General features: G+C 39.4%; 1 protein-coding gene across 6 annotated transcripts in view; it reads right to left on the reverse strand.

The window, feature by feature from the left end:
- SLC2A13 (solute carrier family 2 member 13) overlaps positions 1 to 25,225 on the reverse strand; it is a 155,245-nt gene that overhangs the window by 87,856 nt on the left and 42,164 nt on the right. For all 6 annotated transcript variants that reach the window (XM_044423384.1, XM_044423383.1, XM_044423382.1 and 3 more), the window contains exons 2-4: positions 16,771 to 16,930; positions 14,374 to 14,582; positions 1,841 to 1,949 (exon numbers count right to left, since the gene is read on the reverse strand). In XM_044423384.1, coding sequence (XP_044279319.1) covers positions 1,841 to 1,949; positions 14,374 to 14,582; positions 16,771 to 16,930 — 478 coding nt within the window. The remainder of the gene's footprint in view (positions 1 to 1,840; positions 1,950 to 14,373; positions 14,583 to 16,770; positions 16,931 to 25,225) is intronic.

The raw sequence follows: 25,225 nt of genomic DNA on the forward strand, positions 1-25,225 counted from the left end.
ACTACTAAATGATCGGATTTGTCTATATGGAAAAGAAAGCTCTGAAGTCTGAGATGTTTGCTCTCACTGTTAGAAAGATATATTGTAATCATGATATGCAAGCAAGATATGGAAAACCACCAAGGACTGCATAGGCCTAAACTAGCACACCTGATCCTAAGTAGCTCTCATACAAAGCTAAACTATACAGAAAGATAATCCTGAGGCAAATTGGCTTCCCTAAAATAACTGAGATATAAAGATATCATCAACAGCATTTACAGTAGGGGTCCAGGGCTCACTCTAGAGTTCACTGTTACTTCATTTACTCCAGCGTGTTGCGCTGCTGCACTGACCATGCACAAGGTTTTCTGTTAAATGTTTAATCCAGAATTTTCTTTTGAAATTCTCATTGGCTGTCTTTTGTCTCTCTATAGGTGAAGTTTTTTATTTGTTGTTTGCTGCTGTGCTTTATTGCTCTGAGACTCAGGTGAAAGATGGGATAAAATGCTTTTAATAAATAACATTTTAAAAAATATATCCTTTTCTCTGAAACTCTATGTTACCTTCCTCCACCTCTATCCACTTTTATCCCTATATGCTCTTTTCACACCCCACTGCACTTGTTCTCTGGATCCTCAGCTGAGCTATTTTTTTTCTTTCTTCAATACTACTTTTGTCTCTTGTCTCCACAGCTCTCTCTGTACTCCATCTGAACATGGGAGGAAGTTTGCAAGGCCACAGAATTGTGAATTTAGTTCAGTGTTGTTTCCAAAAGTTGCCTGTCAGATATCTCCAAGGCTAAGTCTACAAGCAAAGGTATGATGGCAGCAAACCTCTCCTAATGTCCACATCTGGTGATTAGTAGAATTGTGCATCTGCTTAGCTACTTTGGCTAAAATTCATTTACAGACCTGTCTTCAATTCATTTTAACTATTATTTTTAATATCTTCTTCCTCCTCACCAAATGAGTGGCACAACAGTTCCTACCAAGGGAATATTGTTGCAATAGGCAAAAAAAAAAAAAAAAAAAAACATGGCACCAACACCAGCATGTATTACTAAACCCAAGGAGAAGAAACTGCATAGAATATAATGAGGGTCTTCCTGAGGAGCCTCTTAATGACCCTGTACAAGCATGAATATTCCCACAAAGACTTGGGAATGAACACAAACAATGCAGATTTTGAATTGCTCAGGGGCAAAGAAGAGAGCTGGAAGTGTCTTATGTTGTGCAGGCCATACTTAGGAACATCAATCTGCATGCAAGCCTAGAACAAATTAATCAAAAACTAACAGTTAAAGACTTGCCAATCATTTTCTTTTTAGGATGTGATGCATTTTAATACAATATTGAAAAAGATGTCTGAAAAATAAACGTGTGTGTGAGTGTGTGTTACAGTATACCCCCATGAAGTCGTGGTTCAGCGTTCGCAGCCTTTCTTTCGTGGAATTTTTCTCCAAGCAAGTCCAAGCCTTATCTCCTTGCAAGTAAGCCGGCACCTCACTGTGCGGCGGCTTACTTGCAAGGAGATCGTTTCCTCTGAGTTTGCACTCACTCTGAGAAAACAATCTCTGAACATGCGCGCCCCTGCCCCATCATGCGCATGCCCCCCCCCCCGGCCTGGGCCGGTCCACACCTCCCACCTGCACCACCTTGGCGCCCGGCACTCATCGCTGGCACCAAATTCGCGGTTTTTCACAATTTGCAGGTGCTTTAGGAAAGTAACCCCTGCGAATTTTGGGGGACTACTGTACTAACATACTAATGACTGAAGCAGTTTAAAAATATGTTTACATTCCACTGTTTAAGTGTTCATGTTGCAATATTAAGAAAAAGTAGAAAAAAGTGATACATACATGACTGTATTAATACCTGCCAGTTGTTGGAACATTTGTAGACTACAGCCTACAATTAATTCTCTTCGTGTTGGAGGATAGGTCAGCATTCTGTATATCACAGGACCACCTTCAAACAAACAAACAAAATTAATGAGTCACTATGTTCACTATTTCCAAACTCCATTTATATCATATATCCTTATTACAGATGCCAGATTAAACTGAAGATAAACAGCTATTTAGTACAAAGCAATAAGTCTTGAAATATTGTTGTTTTGGTACTGTAATCAATGAAATAAAATGATCAAACCTTCCAAAGGCAAAAAGATATCAAAGGTGGATACTTCAGGTCAATGGCAAATGGAAGGAGGACTGCAGAGGTGATCCCATGAGCCATAAGTAACATTTGACTGATTTATAATATATCAATATCTTTGATAAGAATGAAATCAAATAAGAATTCAAGACGGTCTTTATCATTCACGTTTTTGGGATCATCATCCTGTTCTAACAGCTGTGATATAAATACTTGCTGCTATTTGCAAAGCAGTAGTAAGCTACACAGAACTTATTTTTGTCTCCAGATGGATATGCCATAAACTAGAATATTTAATCCACTTGTTAAATTGATAAGAAATGCAATGAGTTTTATGAATGTACCCTCCTCAATGCGTTTGTTTGCTTCTTTGGTCAGAAAGAAATCTTAATAATTGCAAACAAAATTAGTTTAAGACAGACCAGAAACTATTGCTCAAATAGTGGGATGTTTTTCACAACACAACAGTACACCATGAATAATTTAACCCAAAGTGAGGCTGCAGGGTGTGTTTAGATACCATTTTGCATATCCATCCTCCACTTGGGGCTGTCATGTGTGCTAAAAAGGTGAGCATAGGTTATGTGTGGGTTAAAAAGGAGCACAGCTAGAAGAGAACATGAGTTATGTAAAGGTTGTCTAACCATTGCATGACCTATGCTTGCCAGATTTATGCAATGAACATATATTGGAGCTGGATAGCTAAAGTGTTGTTCGTGGGTACTACAGCACATTGCAAGTTTATTAACCCATTACAAGTTATATAGTTGCTGCCTAAACAAGTAAAAACCCTGATTTGTTAGTTTGTAGACTGATAAAGAAACTACACTAGTAGGGAATGCAAATATATTGCCTTTATAGATGCTGAAATCTATATGAACAAAAAGCACTAATTTGCCATGAAATTCTTCTATGAAGTTTTATTCTATATTTTAAACTTCTGTCAAGCTGTATTTCTATATTTTAGGAAATGTCTGTAACATATGACTACAACCATAAAAAATGTTTATAAGACTAGCACATATGTTCAAAGTAACTTTTATAACCAACAAACTCCTTTATTCTTTGAAGGATCATCACACTAACATTTTATACTAGGCTACTCTATGATAAATAGGTTGAGCATTGTAATTAATCAAAATGTTCAATGAAATAATAAGGCACACATGCATGCGCTAAGATCACTCTATATTTACATTTCTGAAACTGTGGAACTGAACATACACCAAGAAAGATGTAGCCCCACTACAACCCTTCATCAGGATATAGTCAGTCTGCAGAGATTCACTAGGATGAGTCCTCAACTTAAAAAAAATAACAGAATAGCTACTTAGGAGGTTACATGAGGTATTCATTCATTCATTCATTCATTCATTCATTCATCATTTTTATATCCTGACTTTTTCCTTTCAAGGAAATCAAGGCAATTTATATAATTCTCCTCCTCTCAATCATATGCTCCCAACAACAACCCTGTGAGGTAGTTTGGACTGTGAGTCTGTGGCTGGCTCAAAGTTACCCAGTGAGCTCTATGGCTGAGTGGGAACCAGAACCCAGACCTCCTGAGTTCCAGCCCTGTGCTCTTCATCACTACGCCACATCGGGTTCTAGTGCAAGTGTGGACCTGGTATTAAAAACCATCAACAAAGCAGATGCTGGACTTCAGTTTTTAGTATTCCTTACTATTGCCCATGCTGGTGAGTGCTAATAAGGATTGAGTCCAGCAAAATCTGGAGAGTCATACAGTCCCTACCCTTGATATGCCAAAATAGCAACTGATAAAAAACCTCCTTGTTTAAAGAATGAGTTGCCTTCATTTGGAAGAGCACCTGTAGCTTATCTTAAATTGTAGCAGGTGGGGAGAGGTGATTTCCCCTCCCATTTAGAAGCTGTACATCAAAAGAGATTTAAGCCTCTAAGGCAGCTCAACATTATCAGTAACCCTAGGTCCATATATTCACACGAGATCAAATGCATGCTTTCCAGAGAAAAACACTAACCATACTATCTGAAGGTATTATTATATTATTTATCAAATCATGCATGAACTTATATATGGCTTTTCCTGTTTGTTCTTCAGCATTATTCTTTACCCACATGTTAATTTTAACATTAAATGATAACTCAGCCTATACATATGAAGAAATTTAAAAAGGCAACTATGCCTAAAATTTAAGACCTCTCAGAATGTCTTTCACTTATTGTTCTGTTCACTTAGTACTTTTTTTAAAGCCAGGGCTAAAGTGACCATTTTGATTAGAGTGAAAAGGCTAAATATCCCCTTGAAGTTGTATACAGAGCTAAGTTATTTAACTGTTATCAAAAAATTTAACTGTTATTTCCTTCAAAACCCTCTTTCCCCCTTCAAATGGCAAGAGGGGGAAACAAAACTGCACCCTATTTATAGCCAAATATAGGAATTCTGGACAAGATAGGTGTTTTGGTATTAAGTATAGAAGTAAACAATTCATAAATATAATGTAAAAGTACTAGCTTGATCTACTAAAGTTTAGGTATACAAGAAAAGCCAATTTGACTTAAAGTATTTCTTACTTTAAGATTAAATATAGCTCTTGGCCTGTTTTACCAATGGGAGCAATTTATTTCAGAACCATGGTTTTATTCTGTCGGAGCAGAATCATGATATATTATCATGCTTGAAACCAATTCATCACTGGATACACAAAGCAATACTAAATTCCAAAATACATCACTAGCTGCATAAAAATATCCTTTAATTTTCATAAAAAGCTTTTGTTGTTGCTAGTTGCGAAGTCGTGTCCAACCCATCACAACCCCATGGACAACATTCCTCCAGGCCTTCCTGTCATCCACCATCTCCCGGAGTCCATGCAAGCTCACACCAACTGCTTCAGTGACTCCATCTAGCCACCTCATCCTCTGCCGTCCCCTTCTTCTTTTGCCATCTATTGTTCCCAGCATTAGACTCTTCTCCAGGGACTCCTTCCTTTTCATTAGGTGGCCAAAGTATTTCAGTTTCATCTTCAGTATCTGACCTTCTAAGAGCAGTCAGGGTTGATCTCCTCTAGGACTGACCGGTTTGATCACCCTGCGGTCCAACGGACTCACAGAAGTCTCCTCCAACACCACAATTCAAGGGCCTCAATCCTTTTGCGCTCAGCCTTCCTTATGGTCCAGCTTTCACAGCCATACATTGCAACTGGGAAAACCATAGCCTTGACTATACGCACTTTTGTCAGCAGGGTGATGTCTCTGCTTTTTAGTATGCTGTCTAGATTTGCCATAGCTTTCCTCCCCAGGAGCAAGCGTCTTTTAATTTCTTGGCTGCAGTCGCCGTCTGTGGTGATCTTGGAGCCCAGGAAAATAAAATCTGTCACTATCTCCATTTCTTCCCCATCTATTTGCCAGGAAGTGAGAGGACTGGATGCCATTATCTTAGTTTTCTTAACCAGAAATACTAATTTTCTTATTTTGTATGTAATTTTAAAATCTCTAAAGGTTTGTAAACTATAAAACACCTCACTTTTCTCTCTGCAACACTTCCTTGCTATTAAATACAGTTTATCATGACTGTATATACTGTTTATGTACAAACTTATGTTAAAAAATGCCATTGCCTATTGCAGTGAAGCTAGAACCATAGAATTATAACTTCAAATACTGCAAATTCAAATAATGCAACTACTTCATGCAATTCATTATCCACACTGACTGAATACTTTCAGTAATCAAGAATCTATACAATAAGGGCCACTTATTTTTAAGTGTTAAGCAGTACCCACCTTGTAATAAACATTTTGTAGTATATCATGAAAACTATAATTGTTTAAAATCCTTAAGCAGTGTTGTGATTTTAAGTTTGTAGACTTCTTAAAAAACTGAACATCCTGGATTGCCCTTCCACATATTGCCTTTGTTACTGCTACGATATGCGAAAAGGTTCCTACAAATATTTGGACTGTGATAAACTTAGAAATGATCTCACCAATGCTGAGAATCCCATCCACTTTCCTCCTAGCTGAAACCATGTTCTGAAAAATTATGAAAAATACATGTTTTGGAATGTGGTTAACTCACTAAACCTGTAGGTGAAGGACAGGTTTTCTACTCTTGCTTCAGAGTATTGTCCTCTATCAGTATTTGCATGTACTCACTGCCAAATACCAATTATGAAATCTAGACATGATCTAATGGAAAGTTGTCCACTGGGCATTACTTTCATTGTGAGGTACTGAGCATGAGAGCATTTTCAGATACCTAAGGTGAAATAAAAATAAGCATGTATAATTTGTATGGCAAGGAGTATCATATATTGAAATTGACGTAGATAATTCTACACTTGAAGCAGCTGATTAAATTGGTAGAGCAATTATTCTTTTTTGAGACCCTTTTATTTTACTGACTTGCTAAAATTGTAGCATGCATATAGGTCCTGTCTTGTTTGCCAGCAGTAAAGTCTAAGTCCTAGCTGATTTGTGAATACAGAATGGCCTGGACCATGGTCATTGTGACTTCTTTAGTGAACCCTCCCTACTGTACAGCCAAGCCAGCTACCTGGTTTAACACAGAGTTTGGAGCAATGAAACAGAAGGGATATTGCCAGAGCACCTTTGGAGGAAAACTCAGGATAAATCAGATTTAACAGACAAGAAGGAACATTTGAAGAACTATAGTATGGTGAAGCCAGCAAAGAGAATCTGTTTGCCATTGCTACATCCACATACTTCATCCTAACAGTTGCACAGCCATGCCTCCACACCAAGCTCTGAAGTAAAGAAGAATGCTGGAGGTTATTCAGTAACAGTGTGGCTAAATCACCTGGAGAGCTTCAGGCCATGACAGAAAAAAAATCCTGACATTATTTTCTTCTCTGAAACAGGAAAATTGAGCAGGTGATAGATGAAAATGACCTGGAACTGAACACACCCTAACATAAATGTCAGGTGAGCAAATATTCCACAACTGGACCTTCCACAACCGGGAATACTATTTTAACTATACTGCAAGTTTACTTATTTTTGCATTAATGTATCACCCAATGGTGAAAGGTTGCTGGTTGGCTCACAAACTAAAGCTTAAAACTATAGAATATAAAAATAAAACAATGTATAAGCTAAAATGTTTAAAACAACCTAAAAAGCACTAACACTTTTCAAAATCTGAATGACTAATCTTTTCTACCCAAGACATTTATTGTGTGCTCATCATTCTCTACTCATGTTTTGGATACTTTGGATCCATATACAAAGTAATCCATATTACTTTGGATAATATGATAACACTCCAGTTTCATCTAACCAGCACTTTCAGGGAGGGTTTTTAGAGCAGGAAAATGATGTACTACTTATAATGGTGATTTCCTCAAGTGTTTGTTTTATTCCATTTTAGGTGTCACCTAAAGTTTATGTAGTGAACAAAAGCAGGAAATATTTTGCAAGTAAACAGACTAGGATAATAAAAGGATGCTCGTATGGTGCCAAAAAGACCATAATATTCTGGGAAGACTACAGTGCCTCCACTGAAAAGGTTCTCTTCTTAGTAGCCTTCCACCATATCTCATTTGGCAGGGGCATCAGGAGGAAGACCTCTGCAGATGATCTTCAGGTAGCCTTATGCAAAGCCATTTAAAGCTCTGAAGATTCATTCCTGTGCTCAGAATTGGGACAGAAAATGAACTGGAAATCAGCAAAGATCAAGAAGCACTGGAATAATATGACCCCACAGGCTGTCACTGGAAAATACCTCAGCTGCATGATGCTATGCTTTCTGACTGAAAATTGACACTAGCACACTAATAGTCTTATTTTAGGATATGTATTTACATGTTCCATGTTATAAAAGTCTCTGATTTTTCAGTGGTATCTAAAGAAACCAACTACACTAACCTTCTGTGAAATGTGTGAAAGGTAATATGATCATGGTAGTAAATGGAAAGTTTTGAAGGCGTCCAGGGAAGCTTGATTTTAGATTAACTATTCAAAATAATGGTAGTCTTTGAAACATTCAATAGAAATGTCACATCTAATTTTATTTTTCCCCATTCCATTACTGGAAGCTGCTGTTTAAGCCAAATACCCAAACTAAAAAGCATTTGTCTCACCCCAGTGGCCTATATTCAAAGACACAATCTGAAAGCTATTGCCACAGTTATACAAATTGAAAGCCTGTTAAACACTACAATTTATACACTGTCTCCAATAAGGCAGAAGGCTATATGACTACAATGTTGGAATTGCTAAGTACCTTATTCTAAGGATAAAGACTTAGCTTGGCAAATGGGAGCAATCTTTTAAAAAAATGTACAGTGGTATAGATGCTTCCCTCCACCCACATTACCTGAAAAAATATAACACGTGACAAGAAATGTACTAGAATACAGAATATGTTGACAGATCATATTTAAAATCAAGTTTACCCTTTTGAAATTGAGAACATATTAGTGGGTTTCAGTTATAAAATTAAAAACCACAGTTTGTGCTGACCACAGATGAGAACCCATGTCATGACTGGAACAATGAAATGTAAATCAGGCATGCCATGATTTAAAGATATTTGCTTCCATTTTCTGTCTGCTCAACACTCAAGCTGACCACTGAAGGAACACAGTCATAGTTTTGGAGTTCTCTTTATCCTTTTTTATCCCTTAAAGGTTCAGGTGGTCTCAGTGGCACAGAGCACTTTCTACCAGCTTCACTGGTGGCCCAGCCACACTCCTATCTGGACAGCCTGGGTTCAAGTAATTTATGCTTTGGTAATCTCTAAATTAAATTACTGCAATGCACACCATATGGGGCTGCCACTGAAAATTATTCAGAAGTTATAGCTTATGCAAAATGCATTAGTCAGACTAATAACCAAGTCTGGCAGGTCTAAACATATAGAACTAATTCTGTCCCACAGGTACTGGCTGTCTGTATGTTTCTGAGCCCAATTCAAGGTGCTGCTTGAATTGTAGTTCCTCTATAGATTAAGAGTGCAATACTTGATAAAGCATTGCTCACAACTCCCTAGATACTATGAACATCTGAGGCCTTCTGCTAAGATGCAGAAGGTTTGGAAGGCAGCAGCAAAACGGGAAGTCTTCTCGATGGCAGGCCCGACTGTATAGTGATGTCCTCACTAAGGCTCACCTGGCACTAACTGGACTTCTTCTTGGCACCATATTAAAGGTAGCTCTTTACATTGAGGCATTTAAAAGCATCAACAGATATTTAATTGCTTGAGGGTGGCATTCATGTCAGGTATGTTAACAGGCGTAGTCTGTACCATATATTGTTTTAGCTGCTAAATTGTTTTAATTTTTAATTTTAGAAATTCTTGTTGAGTTGTATTATTTATAAATCATAAATATCATAAATCACCCAGAGAATTTTGATTGAAGAGGCCTCTTTAAATAGTAATAATAGCTTCATGAATTCAGAATTCCACTACCATTTCCACAGTGTGACAGCTGTAACTTGGCAGGCACTGGGAGCACTACCACTCTTGCCAAGTGACTTACTATCGTTTTTTCACAATAGCACAATATTGTTGTTGGCCTGGATTCATACAACAGAACAACCCACTGTGGATCCAACAACCCCAACAACGTGTGTATGTAAATCAAGTCACTGTGCACTTATTTGTTTGTATCAAGTTAAAAATAAATTAATCTGGGGAATGTTCAAAATTGGATAACAATTTTTCCGTCCAAACATGCATAGACTTGTGCCTTAAATAATTTAAAATGTTGATCTTGTTAAGAAAGCAGAATCAGCCTTTCACTACTCAAGTGAACTTTATTAGCAATTCTAAGGACAATGTAATTGTATTAAATATGAAAAATACCATACAAATGGTGCAAGCCTCCAAGAACAGGCACAAAATATGCTGTGAAGGCAACAGAGAAGGTCTAAGCCAGCTTTTGTTTTTTGTAGTATTTACCATATTCATTTACCCAGCCTAGATACCAGGTGCACCAGCTCTGCTAATATCATATGATCTGAGCAAACCAAAGTGAGATTGTTGGTTTGACTGCACTGGGAATGCATGTACACTGCAGGAATGCACTGAATGGATTGTTGACAAACAACCACCATGACAAGTGTCCCTCCCCATTCTGGCAGCTGTAAACATAAGTGAAACAGGGACAAACCAAGATATGAAATTGGAGGGCTTTCCCCTGCAGTTCTGCTGAACTTCAGAAACATTACAAGTGCTTCCAAAGTTCATTGTGACAGAAATGAACACCACGCCTTCCCAACTTTGAAACAGGGAGTAGAGTGAGAGCTTGCCATCCACATCATCCTCAGTATCATATATGTTCCAAGCGCCTCTGAACATGAGCCTCCAACTCTACCAACCATGAGGACATGATTAGTTGTCAGGATCTGGGATGCTCTGTTGGCCAGAACCAGAGCTACCGCCACATTTGCAGGATTGGTCCCAGACCCTGCTGGACTGTGCCAACTAGGAGTCCTGCATGAAGAACTATATAAGAGCAAGCTCTTCCCTCCAGAACTGGCCTCTGCAATGCAGGTCTTCTTGTTTGTTGTAGTGTCTACCCCTGAATCTTGCTGTGTCTCTTGTCTTGCCATGTTGCCTCAGAAGCACAGGTCCCTCTGCTTGCTGCTGTACCTTTACTGCACCTCAGTCCTGTTCTGGTTCCTTCAGTGTTTCCTGCCTTTCCATGTTTCCTTGAATCTTGCCTGACCTTTATCCTGCCTTGCCATGTTACTTCAGTAGCACAGGGTTCCTTGCAAGCTGTGATTCAGCTCCTGCATCTTATCTGACCCTTGCTGCATCTGGTTCCTGCCATGCCATATATCCTGCCATGTCACATATCCTGGCTTGTTATCCTGATTAAGGTACCTGCACCTCTGTCTCAATCCTTGACTTGTTCCTGACCATGTTCTACCCTCATGCATTGTTCTGGTTCCCAATCTCAGCCTGTGCTGTGACTATGATCTGGCCTTTCCTTTAAATCCTGTTTTTGAATTCTGTCTTTCCTGAAGTTATAAGCACTGTGAAACAGGCCTAGACTTCAATTGGTAGCCAGTGCAATCAATAGAAAACAGGGCTTACATGTTTGTACTGGCCTGTCCCAGTCGACAGACAGGTGACCCTGTTCTACACCAAATGAAGTTTCCAGACCATTTTCAAGGGCAGCCCCATGTACAGCATATTGCAGTAATAATATTGTAGCATGTACATTATATTGCACCATGGTGTCATGTAGGCTGTGCCCATGGCAAAAGCGTGCTTACAAGTGATTGTATCCATACACAGGTCACCTCTGAATTCCATAGGGCAATCTGGGCTTTGACAGGAGAACCAATCATCTTGGCCAGAAAAACCTTCAAGGTAAACCAATTGGTTCTATCAGACTCTGGGGGCAAACCATTCCACTTCCACTTGTTTTCAGAATGCCAAAGCCCCTTTGTACAAATGGTGGATCCCACAAGCTTAATGGAATAAGAAGAAGAGGAACAACCCCAATGGATACTGACTATGGTTTCAACATCAGGAATGTATATCAGGCATCTTCAATCCCTCATTTCACCTAGTTGCTGCAACTGTAATTTCGGTTTATTCTTGTACTGAAACTGTGATTAAAGCTAGGATTATGATTTAAAAGAATTGCTTGAAACCACAGATTCAAAACTACTTAAAACTATGGTTTCTGAACAATATAGCTAGCTCTAACCTGAATTAGCCCAATATAGAAACACTGTTAAACTATGGTAGAGATCACAGGGGGAAAAGAAGACACTCATAAAGAGGCAAATGAAGGAAGGGGCAGAAGCCATGATTTTGGACCACTGAAACATCAGGTTTTAAGCTGGCACACACATTCAGGACAATTCTAGTAGGAATAGTGACTGGATTTGAAGGGCAGGGAAAGATAAATGTACAATAATTTATAAAACAATATGTACCATAAACACTGAAGGATTAGCCAAATAGCTACCTGTAAATTAGCACTGGCAGAATTAGATTTTAAATCATGATAATTGAATGGGGAAAGTTGTAAGTTCCCTGCTCCAGTTCCATAGTCCAAATCCAAGTCTTTTTCCCATGGTTTCCATTCAATTTTTCTAGGACAATTGTCACTTTTCCTCCACAATACCTCTAGTTAATCTTAGATAAAATTGTAAGATCTGAGGAATACTGCATGTAAGACCACCACTATTTAAAGTTGTGCAATAATGCATTTGTCACCCATTAAGGTATCAGAAGATTCTTTGCTATCCTGAGAGTTACCAAAAGCACAGGACAAGCATTGCCTAGAAGCATGGTTACTAGTATACTGGAATTACCAGAGACTAGGATTCAGGGAGCCTTTAAATTGATATCAAAGTATCAGAGATATAAAGATATGATCTTTGTTATAGTATATACTAACTGAATGAAGTGTTTCATCCACAAAACTTTGTGACAGAACTCAGAGCACAGGTCATATCTGTCCAAGTTCCAAATATATTTTGATCTTCTGATATACTAAAAAAGCTAAAAAGCTTAGATTCAGCTTTGCAGTATGAAAGGTATAAAGGACAAATCTCTATCTGTAACATATTTTATCACAATAAAACTATATAAAGCACTACAGAATCAGCTAAGAAAAGTTAATGGACTCTCAAATCTTTTTACAGATTTTTCCAAATTAATACATTTTTAAAAATAATGCTGAATGCTGTAAATGAAGTTCCTTTTTGTTTTGTAAAAAGATTCCAAGCTGTTGTTCTTTAGTACTGAGATTAATTTATTGCAGAGCCACATGTGTAACATATGTTTCAGCACATGTGTGGCGTATATATAAATATATACAAAGGTGATACATTCTATTCACATATAATTAATTTTCAGTTAATTTCAAACAAGTAGTCTGTTCCATCACCTATGAAAAATGTACTGTGTGCGAAGAAAAGGCTGGACAGGAAAAACTATCTATTAGGTTGTTTAGGCAGGAAAAGCATGGTAAAAACATTCATCTTGCTAATGAAGGGTGAGCAATATTCTTCTCAAGATCAGTTCAGATTCAGTTTTACTTATTTTGATTGTCATGCCCCACATTACCTTTGTAACATATAATTTATTTTAAAATGCTCCTCTACCATCTTTTTTCTCCTGAATGATCAGACGCATACACACTTGACCAGGAAATAAGCTATATTGATCATAGTGGCTGGGTTCAGACAGCACAACAAGCCATGGTCGTTTTTATCACTGTTGATCTGTCAATGATCCCAGTGACTGTTAGTGATGTGCAGGAAATCTGTTTGGAACTAGGCCTCTATCAGATTTCCTGGGCTCCCCAGACTCTGGTTTGTGTTTCAGCTGCCTTGAGTCCAAGTTCCTGGTCAGTGTGCCCAGTATTCCCAGAGCATTCACCAGGAATTGAGCCCAAAACGCTGCACAAGCAGCTCAGTTCTTCCATGCCCAGTGCTGCCACTAGCAGTGCTCCTCTTCCAAGCCTGGTGTTGCTGCTTCCAGCTACATTGGAAGGAAAGATTGCTTGCTGGCATTGCCAAGAATGACTACTAGCAGTGATCCTCTTCTATATCCTGCAGCTGCTGACAGGGAAGGTTGCTGGTTGCTAAAGCAGAGTCTACGTGCATTTGCAGACTTCCTCTTGGCTCGGCTTGGTTTATTGAGCATGAAAGGAAATCCACAGATACAAGAGGGATGAATTTCAAAAGGGTTCATCCCAACCCAATCATTTTATTTCACCATGGTAAGTCTGGTCTTTGGAAACCTTAAGGCACAACAGCTTGTTCTAAGGTTTCTCTGCACTGATATGGCTTGCTATGTTGTATGAATCTAGTCCTGGTATGCAATTACCACTGAGTCCTCTGGAAAGAGTGGCAGGAGCTACCACAGCCATCCATCTTCTATGTGTGGACCAATGGGGAAGAGGCAGTGAGCAATACACTTTGGGACTGAATTTCAGGTGAAGTGCTGATGGGCTACATGCTAACAGTAGGAGGACTGAGCTGAGAGGATGGAAACCATGAGAAAGTAGAAGCCACTTGATTTCCTGTCAGGCAGATCATAGCAAAAAACTGTGAACCATGCAGGCTTGTTTGTCATGTGTGAATGCAGCTAATGAAATGACTTCTGAGTAAACATGCACAGAACTAAGGAAATAAGAGGCAACTTTGATATCTTTTAAATTAACATACAGTTAAATTTAAAAGTATTTCAAGTAATCTTTTAAAATGCTGCTGCACTGCAAAAATATGTCAAAACAAAAGGCAACAGTAATTCAGCCTACCTGCTCCATCTTCTTTTTCTTCTTCTTCTATGTTATTCTTAATACTATCATATTCTTCATCTATTGCTTGATTTCCCCGCATCCGAGATAAAATTCTACGTGCTTTCTGAGTCTGCCCTTTCTGTATGAGCCAGCGAGGACTTTCAGGAAGAAAGAGGAAGCCAAAAAACTGTATGACAGCTGGAACTGCAGAGAGGCCCAGCATATACCTGGAAAAAAAAGTCTCTTTAATGTAGATTTATCAAGATTCTCTTCATAGCGGATAGCAAGGACTTTGGGTCTTATCCTATTTCTGAAACAATTTCATATTTCTCTAAATAAGCAGATAGAGGTAGCATAGTTTATATTTCAAAATTTCTGTAGAATCTGATTTAAAGAAATACCAAATACAGAGGGTACCAAAATGTATGCACATTTTAAGAAAGGAAAAAATGTATTACAATTGTAATACTCAATATATACCAATAACAAAAGATGAATACAAGTCACATTTGACTTCTGCAATTACAAGAGGTGCTCAAAGTGGTTACCATCAGCATCCAGACACTTCTGATTACGGCGAACTACTGCTTGAGCAACAGTGACCACACATTGCTACCATGATTCAATTCAACTTCGAAAAGTAATACATAGGTAACATCTCTTAAAATGTGTATACATTTTTGGCATCCCCAGTACATTTTCAGATATTCCCTACAAAGTTCGTGTTAACATTTTGCTCTTTGCAGATCAGCTACTTTTGTACCATGAAATTCACCCATGGTTGAAATTCATTGGTTCATTGGTTGAAATTCATCCAAGATATAGAATACATATGCTTCAGACTGATTTTAGATTATTAGAATTGACGCTTAGCAAAGCAACTGCAAAATACATCTGACTGGCTTCAGATTTTACTGGTGATTGTCCATAGCTAGAAGCAACTGAAGGCAACTTCTTCATTGGATACATTTCCTTGAATTAATGGAATTTACACTTCCTGAGTCCTTAATTTTAGTCAAAGTAAGCATGTCTCCTGTATAACTCTCTAAAAGTGCAAAGGAACTGGGCTTCCTCTATGCCCCCATAGTTCAAGCAGTGATCAGGCAATTTTTGCATTACAATTCTGTTTTTGACAAACAGAGCACCCCACACACTCAAGCAAATGACTACATTTTCTAAATTTCCTTGCCTTTCTCCACAGAAAGCAGCTCGAAAGAAGTTTCTGCTAGCTTAAATGAAATGCTACTGACTCACAGAGCAGGACTGCTTCTATAAGTGCTTCTTCAATTACTGGAATATCTCCACACAAGTTTGAAATATTACATTATATTCCTTTGCTGCCTTAAAGAGCATTTCCCTTTGTACAAGACATTTTGGTAATTAGAGACTGAAATGTAAGTGTTGAAGAACAGAAATAGGACATAAAACTCTTCCCTTTTCCTAAACCTTCAAAGATTGCTACTTGGAAAGCCATTCTGCTCTTGCTTTGGCCACATGCTCTGATCAGCAGTGCACATATAAGCCAATTATTTAGAATGCAGTTTCGCCAAGCCAACTGCCCAATAGTTCAAACTAAATAAATAAGCATAGAAGAATCAAAGGCAATACAAGTATCCATGAAGAACCATTTTATAACACATTTCTGAATTTACTAGAGAAAATACAGTACATAATGTTTAATTTTTTTTCAATGTTTTCAGTGTTTAATATTCTATTGTTTTTGTTTTTGATAAAGGTTATAGTTTTTGTTTGGTTATTTTTCGGTGGTGTTGGGGACATTTTAAACCTTTCTGATGACATTTGCCAGTCGGACAGTAGACACATGCAGCAAATAAATTAAGTCAACAGTCCATTCAAACTGGATATTTAGAAAACATTTTGGGTTGATTTTGGGTTGTTTCACTACTTATTATGGAAACAGAAGGACTTCAATATTTCAGTACTATAAAAAGTAAAGTACAGGTTCTCAAGGAAGTGAACCTTCATCATGGCTGCATTTGCTTCAGAACTTCTACATTCTGATTTATAACTTCCAAAAATAAAATTTTATCTTCTTGATGCAGTCCATTAATATATTTTAATAGGTTCTCCATGAGCATTTGCTATCACTATTCAGAACCAATTAAATTATCAAGGACTACATCTCAAACAATAAGAAAGATTCCAAGCTTGTCGAGAATTAAATAAGTGTCTACAGATTGTGCTTTTAAATGTAACACATTTTGAAGAGCTCTCCAGTACTATTGAAGGTTTTCCCCCTTTTATGACTATTCATTAGGGAAAGCAGAATTTCAAATTTACAAGTACAAAGGACATTGCCAAGAAAATAATTTATACCCATGTATCTACATATTTTATATAAATGAAATGAGTGTTAGGGCACCTTTCATTTTGACTTAAAAAATTCACACTAACCTCCATCCATTCTTTGGAAGATAACTGAAGGCTCCATCAATAACACTTGCAAAGAACTGCCCTCCTGTGATGAAGAGTGTATTTATAGTAACTAATCTGCCTCGGAGGTGGGGTGGAGCAACTTCTGCAATGTATACTGGAACTGTCATAGAAGCAATACCTGTAAGAAAAGAATTAAAATTATTCATCACAATGGACTTGTCTTTCAACAAAGAATTGTTCAATATAATCATTGTTATCTATAATCATGATGTCCAAATGTCCATAGAGGACAAAGTTTTAGCAATACTCTCAAAATAAAGTGTGGGCCAAAGGTATACAGTACTGACTGGGTCATGGAGGACCTCACACAGCAGATAAATTGAAGGAGTTCATCTCACAAGCATACAGTATATCGACATTAGTGCTAACTGGAATTTGCGTCACAGGGTTGGAGACAGGTTCCAGGAATGTTGCAAAGTTGATGGAGGACATTTAGAGCACCCAAGAGGCTGAACATGACCTGATCAGTACTGTCTATCTACTTTTGACCCGGTCTGTATTAGAGATCAAACAAGAACACTTGTTATTTTATAAATACATGATCTGAAAGAAATAAATACATATTTGAAAGAAATACAGAATTATAAAACTAGAAAAATCATTTTGAAATCCTGTGAATATAAAAGGAAAATTGTACTGCAAGTTAAAATGCTTCAGGTCAATAAAGTAAGCAAATGGATGCTGAAAATAGAAAACAAAAACAACAAACAGCATATAAAAAGTAATGAGTAGGTGAAATCCCTATTAGCATGTACGTTCGGCCATTCGAACTTACAAAATAAGCACTATAGTATACTATCAGCTGACATTTGAAGAATTCTGTAAAGAGGGGGACGGGAAGGAGGGAACCAGCCCACTCTGCCTCCCCAAACCAGTATCAGCTACAAATGTAATATTCAGTGACTGCTTCAACTTTTGTATTGCCTCTGACCAATAGGCCTATTAAACAGAATTTGAGAGTTGGCATTTCACCAGATCTCCAAAGCATAAAAAAGCTAGATTATATGGCTCCAGATTTGTATACTGTTTTTAATAACTTGTGTCCCAGAGCTTACTGCCTCCAAAACTATTTACTTTATTACAATCGCATATCCATCTAAAATGCTAAGACATGGGTCCTCAAACTACAGCCCGCGGGACGGATCTGGCCCACCATGCCCATTCATCCGGCCTGCGCCGCCACCCCCACGTATGTGGGAGGTGGTGGCTTGCTTGCTCAGAGATGGTTTTGGACTCGTTGGGAGATCTCCCAGCGAGTTTAAAACCATCTCCAAGCGAGCAAGTTGCCGCCTGCCTCCCCCACGCATGCCCGCTCGCCACTGCCTTGCGTACCCAATGCCACCTTGCGCGCACCCAACGATGCCTCACCGGCCCGCGCGCCCAGCCCTCCCCCTCACTGGCCCACACATGTAGCCGCTGCCTTTCAACTGGCCCCCTATTGAAAAAGTTTGAGGACCCCTGTGCTAAGACATCACCTATATCAAGTCATATGCTATACACCATGTCTTTCTGGCAGTAAAGCAGCATCAGAAACTAGCAACTGGGATGAACAGAGACAAAAAAGATGAGGGTAAATTCCAACAAAGCAGAAGTGTCAGGAGAAAAGCCTTACTTGAGATTGGAGGATTTTGGATCCTGTGCTAGGAGGGGCTGCACTCCACCTCAAGGATCCTGTTCACAACTTGAATACTATTTGATTCTCCACTGTCCCTGCATCTTTAGGCAGCAGTGGTGGTAAGGTGTACGTACGCACAATTCTAGTGCATCAGTCGCAATCTTCCTGAATTGATCTGACTTAGCAACAGTAATCTATGTCTAATGTATAGACTAATGAAAAGTATTCTATGTTGGTTCCCCTTGAAGAGTTCCCAGAAGTTAGAGTTGGTTCAAAACATGGTGGTGTTTTGCTACTGAATATAAACAAAACATCTGTCTTGAAATACCTGCACTGGGCTCAATTTAATTTAATCTTTAAAGCCCTAAATAGCTTAGGACCTGGCTATCTCAAGAACTACCTGTCTCACTATGAACCTGCCCAGATATTAATACCTGCAGGAGATGCCTTTTATAGGGTACCACTGCATGCAGAAGCTTGCTTGTCAGGCATATATGTGTCACTTCTAAACTGTGTACTCCCTTAAGATCTATGACTGACCTCCTTGTTTTTTCAATCTTTTTAAATTATGTAGCTTTCATGCTGTAAGTGCTTTACTATTTTTAATGTTGTTGTTTTTATACAAGCTCTGTGCCCTGCTTCAATGGCTTTTTAATCAAAGAAGCCAGTATATACATGTTAAAAATAAATTAATTTGACTGAAGTTTATTCTAGCATGCACACATCAAAAAGGGAAAGCTTAATAAAACATTATTATACAGAGTACAACTGAGTAACCAGAATACAACAAATAAATAACCACTCTGGGTTCACAAAACATAACAACCCAGAGGATGGGTTCAATATGGTTCATTACAGGTTGTCGTTGAACTGTGGGTTGTCACTGAATCATGAGTAGCTGTATTCTGTATTAACTGTGGTTTGTTAATTATCAACAACCAACAGCTTATAACCCAAGAACAAACCATGAGTTCTCTTCAAAAATTCTTTGTCCTTAACAAACCATGAAACTCAGTTTCATTCACGCAACACAGCAATGCATAGTTCAATAAGAACAATACACACTCAATCCATACCCTTGTCTGTTATGTTCTACGAACCAGGTCAAAATGTCAACTGACTTCCTAGCTTAGCTTGCTGAAGCATCATAGAGGTTACCTACAAATACTGCACTGTAGACTTCAACTGGGAACCAACATATGGACTGCCTTGTTAGAAAGAGTTGCTGGGAAAGATTTTTGACAACACAGAATCATCATTAACACAGTAACATCAAGCTCTTTTGTCTGTTCCTGTCTTGGTGTTTTGTTTAATGTCTTATCTGCAGCTTTTTTTCATCTAAAAAAAATCCTCATTTTCAGACCAGCTATCAAAATATTTTACAAAACAAAAAGCAATAAAAATATGAGTTTAAAAAACTGTCCATGTCATTTAGTTATGTTAAAAAATCCAGGAGGCTGTCAACGCCTCATTAAGAGAGGGAGTGGTCCCTGTCCCATTAAAGAGGCAGTGAGACCACTCCTAAAAAGGTCAGGCCTGGATCCAAGGATACTGGGTAACTATCAGACCACTGTTAATCTCCCCTTTTTGGGCCAGGTGTTGGAACAGATGGTGGCTGGGCAGCTGTAGGCACTCTTGGGAGGATACAAATTATCTGCATTCATTTCAATCTGGCTTTAGGACTGGGTTTGGGACTGAGCTGGCCTTGGTCACCTGTATGATGATCTGTGCAGAGGGAGTGCTACTCTGTTGGCTCTCCTTGACCTCTCAGTGGCCTTTGACAAAATCGACCATGGTGTCCTTCTGAACAGGCTGGCTGTGGTTGGGTTGGGGGTACCACTCTGTGGTGGTTCCACTCCTACCTGGCTGGCCGGGTCCAGCAGGTAGTGCTGGGGGAGAGCTGCTCTGCGCCATGGAGGTTGCATCATGGGCTCAATGCTGTCCCCAATGCTCTTTAACATCGATATGAAGCCTGTGGGAGATGCTGTTGCTGTCCTGAACCTGGGCCTGAGCTCGATAATGGACTGGATGAGGGTCAGTAACTGAGACTCATTCCTGACAAGATGGTAATATATAAAGTTACAATTCCCCCAGTTTTCTCCTTAAACCAATTAAGAATGTGATAAAATGCTCAATGGAAATGCTATGCCTTAACAGCAGTATTTGGGAAGATATGGGTTTCCAGTTGCTGGAAGACTGCAACTCCCACAGCTAACAGTGAGGGATTATAGAAGGTACAGCCAGCAACTACAGGGCCACACATTCCACATCCCTGCTTTTCTGACCTCTTACCAGAGACAGAAACTTCAAGTGTTTTTAAGGACTTTGAAAAGTATAACTTTCTGTAATCAGTTTAGACATAATAAATTATTTTCTTTTGATTATGGTAACTGTCCAAATAGTAAAAAGGGTCATCAATCAGTGTGCCTAATAATAAAAACAAAAATTAAAAATAAACAAAATAAATCCACCAGAATAGCATGCATAACAGTCAGAATATTTGGAGAATCTCAACAATATTCACCATTCGGGCTTCCATTCATTTTATATAGGAGAAAAAAATGAATATAATGTGAAGATTTGGGCTCATGATCAGAAAAAGATGATCTCAAATAACTTGCTTCAGGCATATGTCAGAGATGATAGGCAAAACAAGTTGGGTCATAACTCTGATGAATTCACTATGGTAAATCCAAATACAAAAGCCAAACTGAAATTTAGGAATCACAGATATATTTGTCAGTGCATATCTTTGAAAAGATACTGACACGATCTAATGAAATACTTCAAAAAATTAACTGCAACCTTTAATATCTGCAGTTTTAGCAAGCTGATGCCACATCATGCCCTAAGGGTATCTATGCATTTCTTATGAGAAAAATCCCAAGTATTTGCTAAAAAAACCATTTGGCATATCTAAAGCAGGCCTATGCAGGATGGGCATAGGGCTAGAGCCTCACCTGTGATTGGACCAGCTCTGGGAAGAGGCTCATAAAGACCAGCCCTGATGTAGATGGCAGGGTCAACCCCAAAGGGGCAACTCCACCAGCTCATTTTCCAGACATGTAGGCTGTGAAGATAAGGAACAGGTCTCTTAAAAGTAGCTCTGTTTCTTATCCACATTAAGTGAATAAATTAATGTCCTCATCAAATAGTACTATTTTAATTTCTGTGAAGAATCTTAAGGTATTACAGATACATTCCTAACAAGAGATAATTATTCAAGCACTCCATGAGAGCCTCACCTGTGACTGTACAAGCTTTAGAAAGAGGCTCATAAACACAGTCCTTCGTGCACTTTCTTCCTGAGAGCAATACAGAGGAAACAGCTGAACAGAGTGATGACTGAGAGGAAACGCCTAGTCTTCTGCTTTGTCTGCTACTACCTGCTACCAAAAGTGCCTTTCGCTCCTTTTTCTTGAGTTTGGCTTACTTTGCTTGTTTGGTTGTTTCAGATTACTACTGAGTATTTGAAGCTGGGGGCTAGACTGACCCAGACTGACACTGTGGCTAGACTGCAAAGATACTAGCAAACCCCAGCCTTGCCATCAGCAGCAGGGCTGATTCTACAGGAGTATTGAGCACATTCCTCTCTGTAGGCTGAAAATAGGATTATCAGCTTCCTGTGTGAGAGAGAGGCATGTGACCCCAAGTCAGTGTGAAAGCCTGAATTGGGGAAGTTGTAACATGTCAGTCCCCACCACCCTCCCCAGCGGGAGTTAGGGGAGGAAAAAGATAGGACTATAAGGTAACATCTTCTATATGATTGTAAATGAGATATAGTCACCTATGTTGGTCTTATCTATTTAATTGTCCTAATCTGTCATCACTGAAGAGTTGGTTTTCATCTATTGACTGGGTGCTTACTCTGCAGCACTTAAACATTTTCCCCTTACTTTTTTCCTTCATTTCTTCCTTTGTTTCTTTCTCTTTTTCATTTTCCTTTTCATTCTACTTTCTAGGAGAAAGAGTGGTTAAGCGCAAAGATGTGGGAGCATGATTTGGAATTAGAAAGTACTCCTCTCACAACTGTTGTGGGTCAGTATGGCATGATGAGTTGAAAACATCACTGGAGTGAAGGATCCTGATGGCTACAAGTCATTTCCCTCTCTGTTCTCCTCCCCATCCTTCATGTTGCTGATGAATGGGCTACTGCAAGGGTCCTCAAACTTTTTCAGCAGGGGGCCAGGTGAAAGGTGCTGGTGCTAGCCACGGGCCGGAAAGGTGGTGTTGGTGGTGCACGCGGGCCGGTGAGGGGGCAGGGATGGTGTGTGCACTGAGGTGGGGGTGGGGAGCATGGGGAGGCAAGGCGAGACACGGGTGGGCAGGTGTGCACAGCGAGGGGAGGGGAGGCAGGTGCACAAGGCAGTGGCTTGCTCGCTCAGAGATCGTTTTCTCCAAGTGAGCAAACCACTGTCTCCCTGGGAAAGGGACGAGGTGGGAGGCAGTGGGCGTGTGCATGGGCACGGTAGGTCCAAATGGCGTGGCGGGATCCAGCCTCCGGGCCTTAGTTTGAGCACCCATGGGCTACTGCATGCTCTAACTGGTTGCGGTGCTGGTGAGCGCCAGGTCAGTTTGTAACAAGTCCTCAATTGTTATGAACAAGTGATGAGGGGAGCTGAGCTGGCACGCATCGAAGAGACCTTGGTGAACTGAGCGGTATAACTTTCTCCTCCTGGTTACACAATTCAATACCAGCCCAGGTGGAGACCTGGGGGAGGAGACACCACAATCCCGAAAAGCTCAATCTCATTCATCACTAGGTGACTATTAATCTAGGACAGGCAATAAGGGCCTGTACCTTCTCTTGGGCTGAAGAAAGAGGCTGGAGATGCTATAATTATCATTATCAGTGTACTATCCATGTTAAAAGCCAATTACGTCCCTGACCTTAGTGGTTTCAAAATGTGGTGCCAGAGAACCCTAGGACCCTGGTCCTGAAAGACTTTAAGTCCTGGGCTGAAGCTGCCCAGGACTACATGTCCTCCCAGACAATCACTGGCTTTCTCAACTTGTCACTGGCTCAATGCAGAGGATTAGACGTATTTGTGACTTGGGCTATGCCTCTGGATATAAGGTGATGTTGGAGTGGGAAAATCATCCTACTGTCACAGGCAGACCACTTCCCATTGAAATTTGGTCCCATGGTGCCAGTGTCTTCCCGCATTAAGATGGTCTACCCTGTGAGACTTGTGAAATCCAAAGGATTTGTGAATGCTTTGGGGGATTTTCCAGTAACCAAAGTCACGATCTCTGTTGAGGCTCTTGTCACATTATGCAATGGTGAGGTGCAATCAGCCATTGACTACAATGGCTCCTGAGTGCCCTTTTTTACACAGGAGAGTTCAGAAAGCACCCTGGTTTACTGAGGAGCTCAGGACAATGAAACAGGTCATAAGACAACTAGGATAATATTTGTCATGAAAGTTACTGAGAATGCAGTGTATAATTCTATCTACTGGCATGGCACAGAAGCAGCAAAGAAAGTTTACTTTGCCACCTCCAAAGTATCCTTGAATAGTAAGTCATTCAGCTGAGCTTCTCCAAGTGGTTCCAGAATTGTTTTCATCTAACCCAGTGAACCTAATATTAGAACGTTTAGAGGCCTGCTATGATAAGTTTGCAAGATACATTAAGGATAAAATCACTCACATTCATACTTATTTGAATACCACTATTGATACCGTGTCTGTTAAGATGTTCAGCGCATCCTTTTATCCAGTTTTGAGAGATCAACTTCAGATTTTGGAATCTGAGGATTCAGATAAGACATTTTATCTGCAAAACCCACCACATGCTTTCTTGAACTTTGCCCTTTGTTGTTTCTTTGAGCTAGAGGAATCAGGAGAGTTGGTAAACACTTCGTGAGTTGGTGTGGTTCCTGTTGCCTTGAAGGAAGTAGAGGAAGATCCACTAAAAAAATTCCCTGGATCTAGAGAGTAATACCAACTATTGACTGAACACAAACACCCCTGTCATAAATCACATGACTGAAATTGGTTGCATCTTATCTGCAGGGAATCTTGACAGAAACTGATTACCTGGATCCATTTTAGTCTTGGTTCAGGTCTAGTTTCAGTGCAGAATCAACCTAGGTTGCCCTGATGGATGATCTTCCTTGGGATAAGGTCAGAGGAAGTGTGACTGTTACTTCTTGCTCTCTGCAACTGTTGATGCTATTGATCACAGAATCTTCCTAGACTGTCTCTGCAAGTTGGGATTTGGAAATGGTTCTACTGGAACTTCTGGGGATAGTTCCAGAGAACAGCATTGGATGACTGCACCTCATCCCCATGGCATCTGAGCTGTGGGGTGCCACACAGGACCATCATGTACCCAATGTTATTTAATGTCTATATGAACCCAATGGAGTAGTTATTAGGAGATTTGGGACAGGATATTACTGATATGGTTATAATATTCAGTTCTATTTCTCTGTGGCATCTGGATCAGGCCATGGCTGGAGGCTAATAAACTGAAACTCCAATATTATATTAGAAGTGCAGTGAATATTTTAACAAAGTACAATCTAAAACTTCCTCAGAATTGGCTTTGTGACATTGCCATTTGCAAAATTTGATCGGGTACATAGCATTATACTATTACCATATTTATTACAAGTTTTGATTGGGTAGGGTCATCCAAGGAAAGGAAACAGTTAAAGGAAACTGGGACTAGTACAGAAACAGCGTGGAAACAGTTGCAGTGAACATGGGCAAGACAGTGAAACACTGAAAGTTGTTCCAGGAAACTGTTCCTGAACAGCCCATTTGCCCTAAATATTTTCACAGGGAACTA

Source organism: Varanus komodoensis, unplaced genomic scaffold, assembly GCF_004798865.1.
Source record: "Varanus komodoensis strain SLA01 unplaced genomic scaffold, ASM479886v1 scaffold13_3, whole genome shotgun sequence".
Classification (NCBI taxonomy): domain Eukaryota; kingdom Metazoa; phylum Chordata; class Lepidosauria; order Squamata; family Varanidae; genus Varanus; species Varanus komodoensis.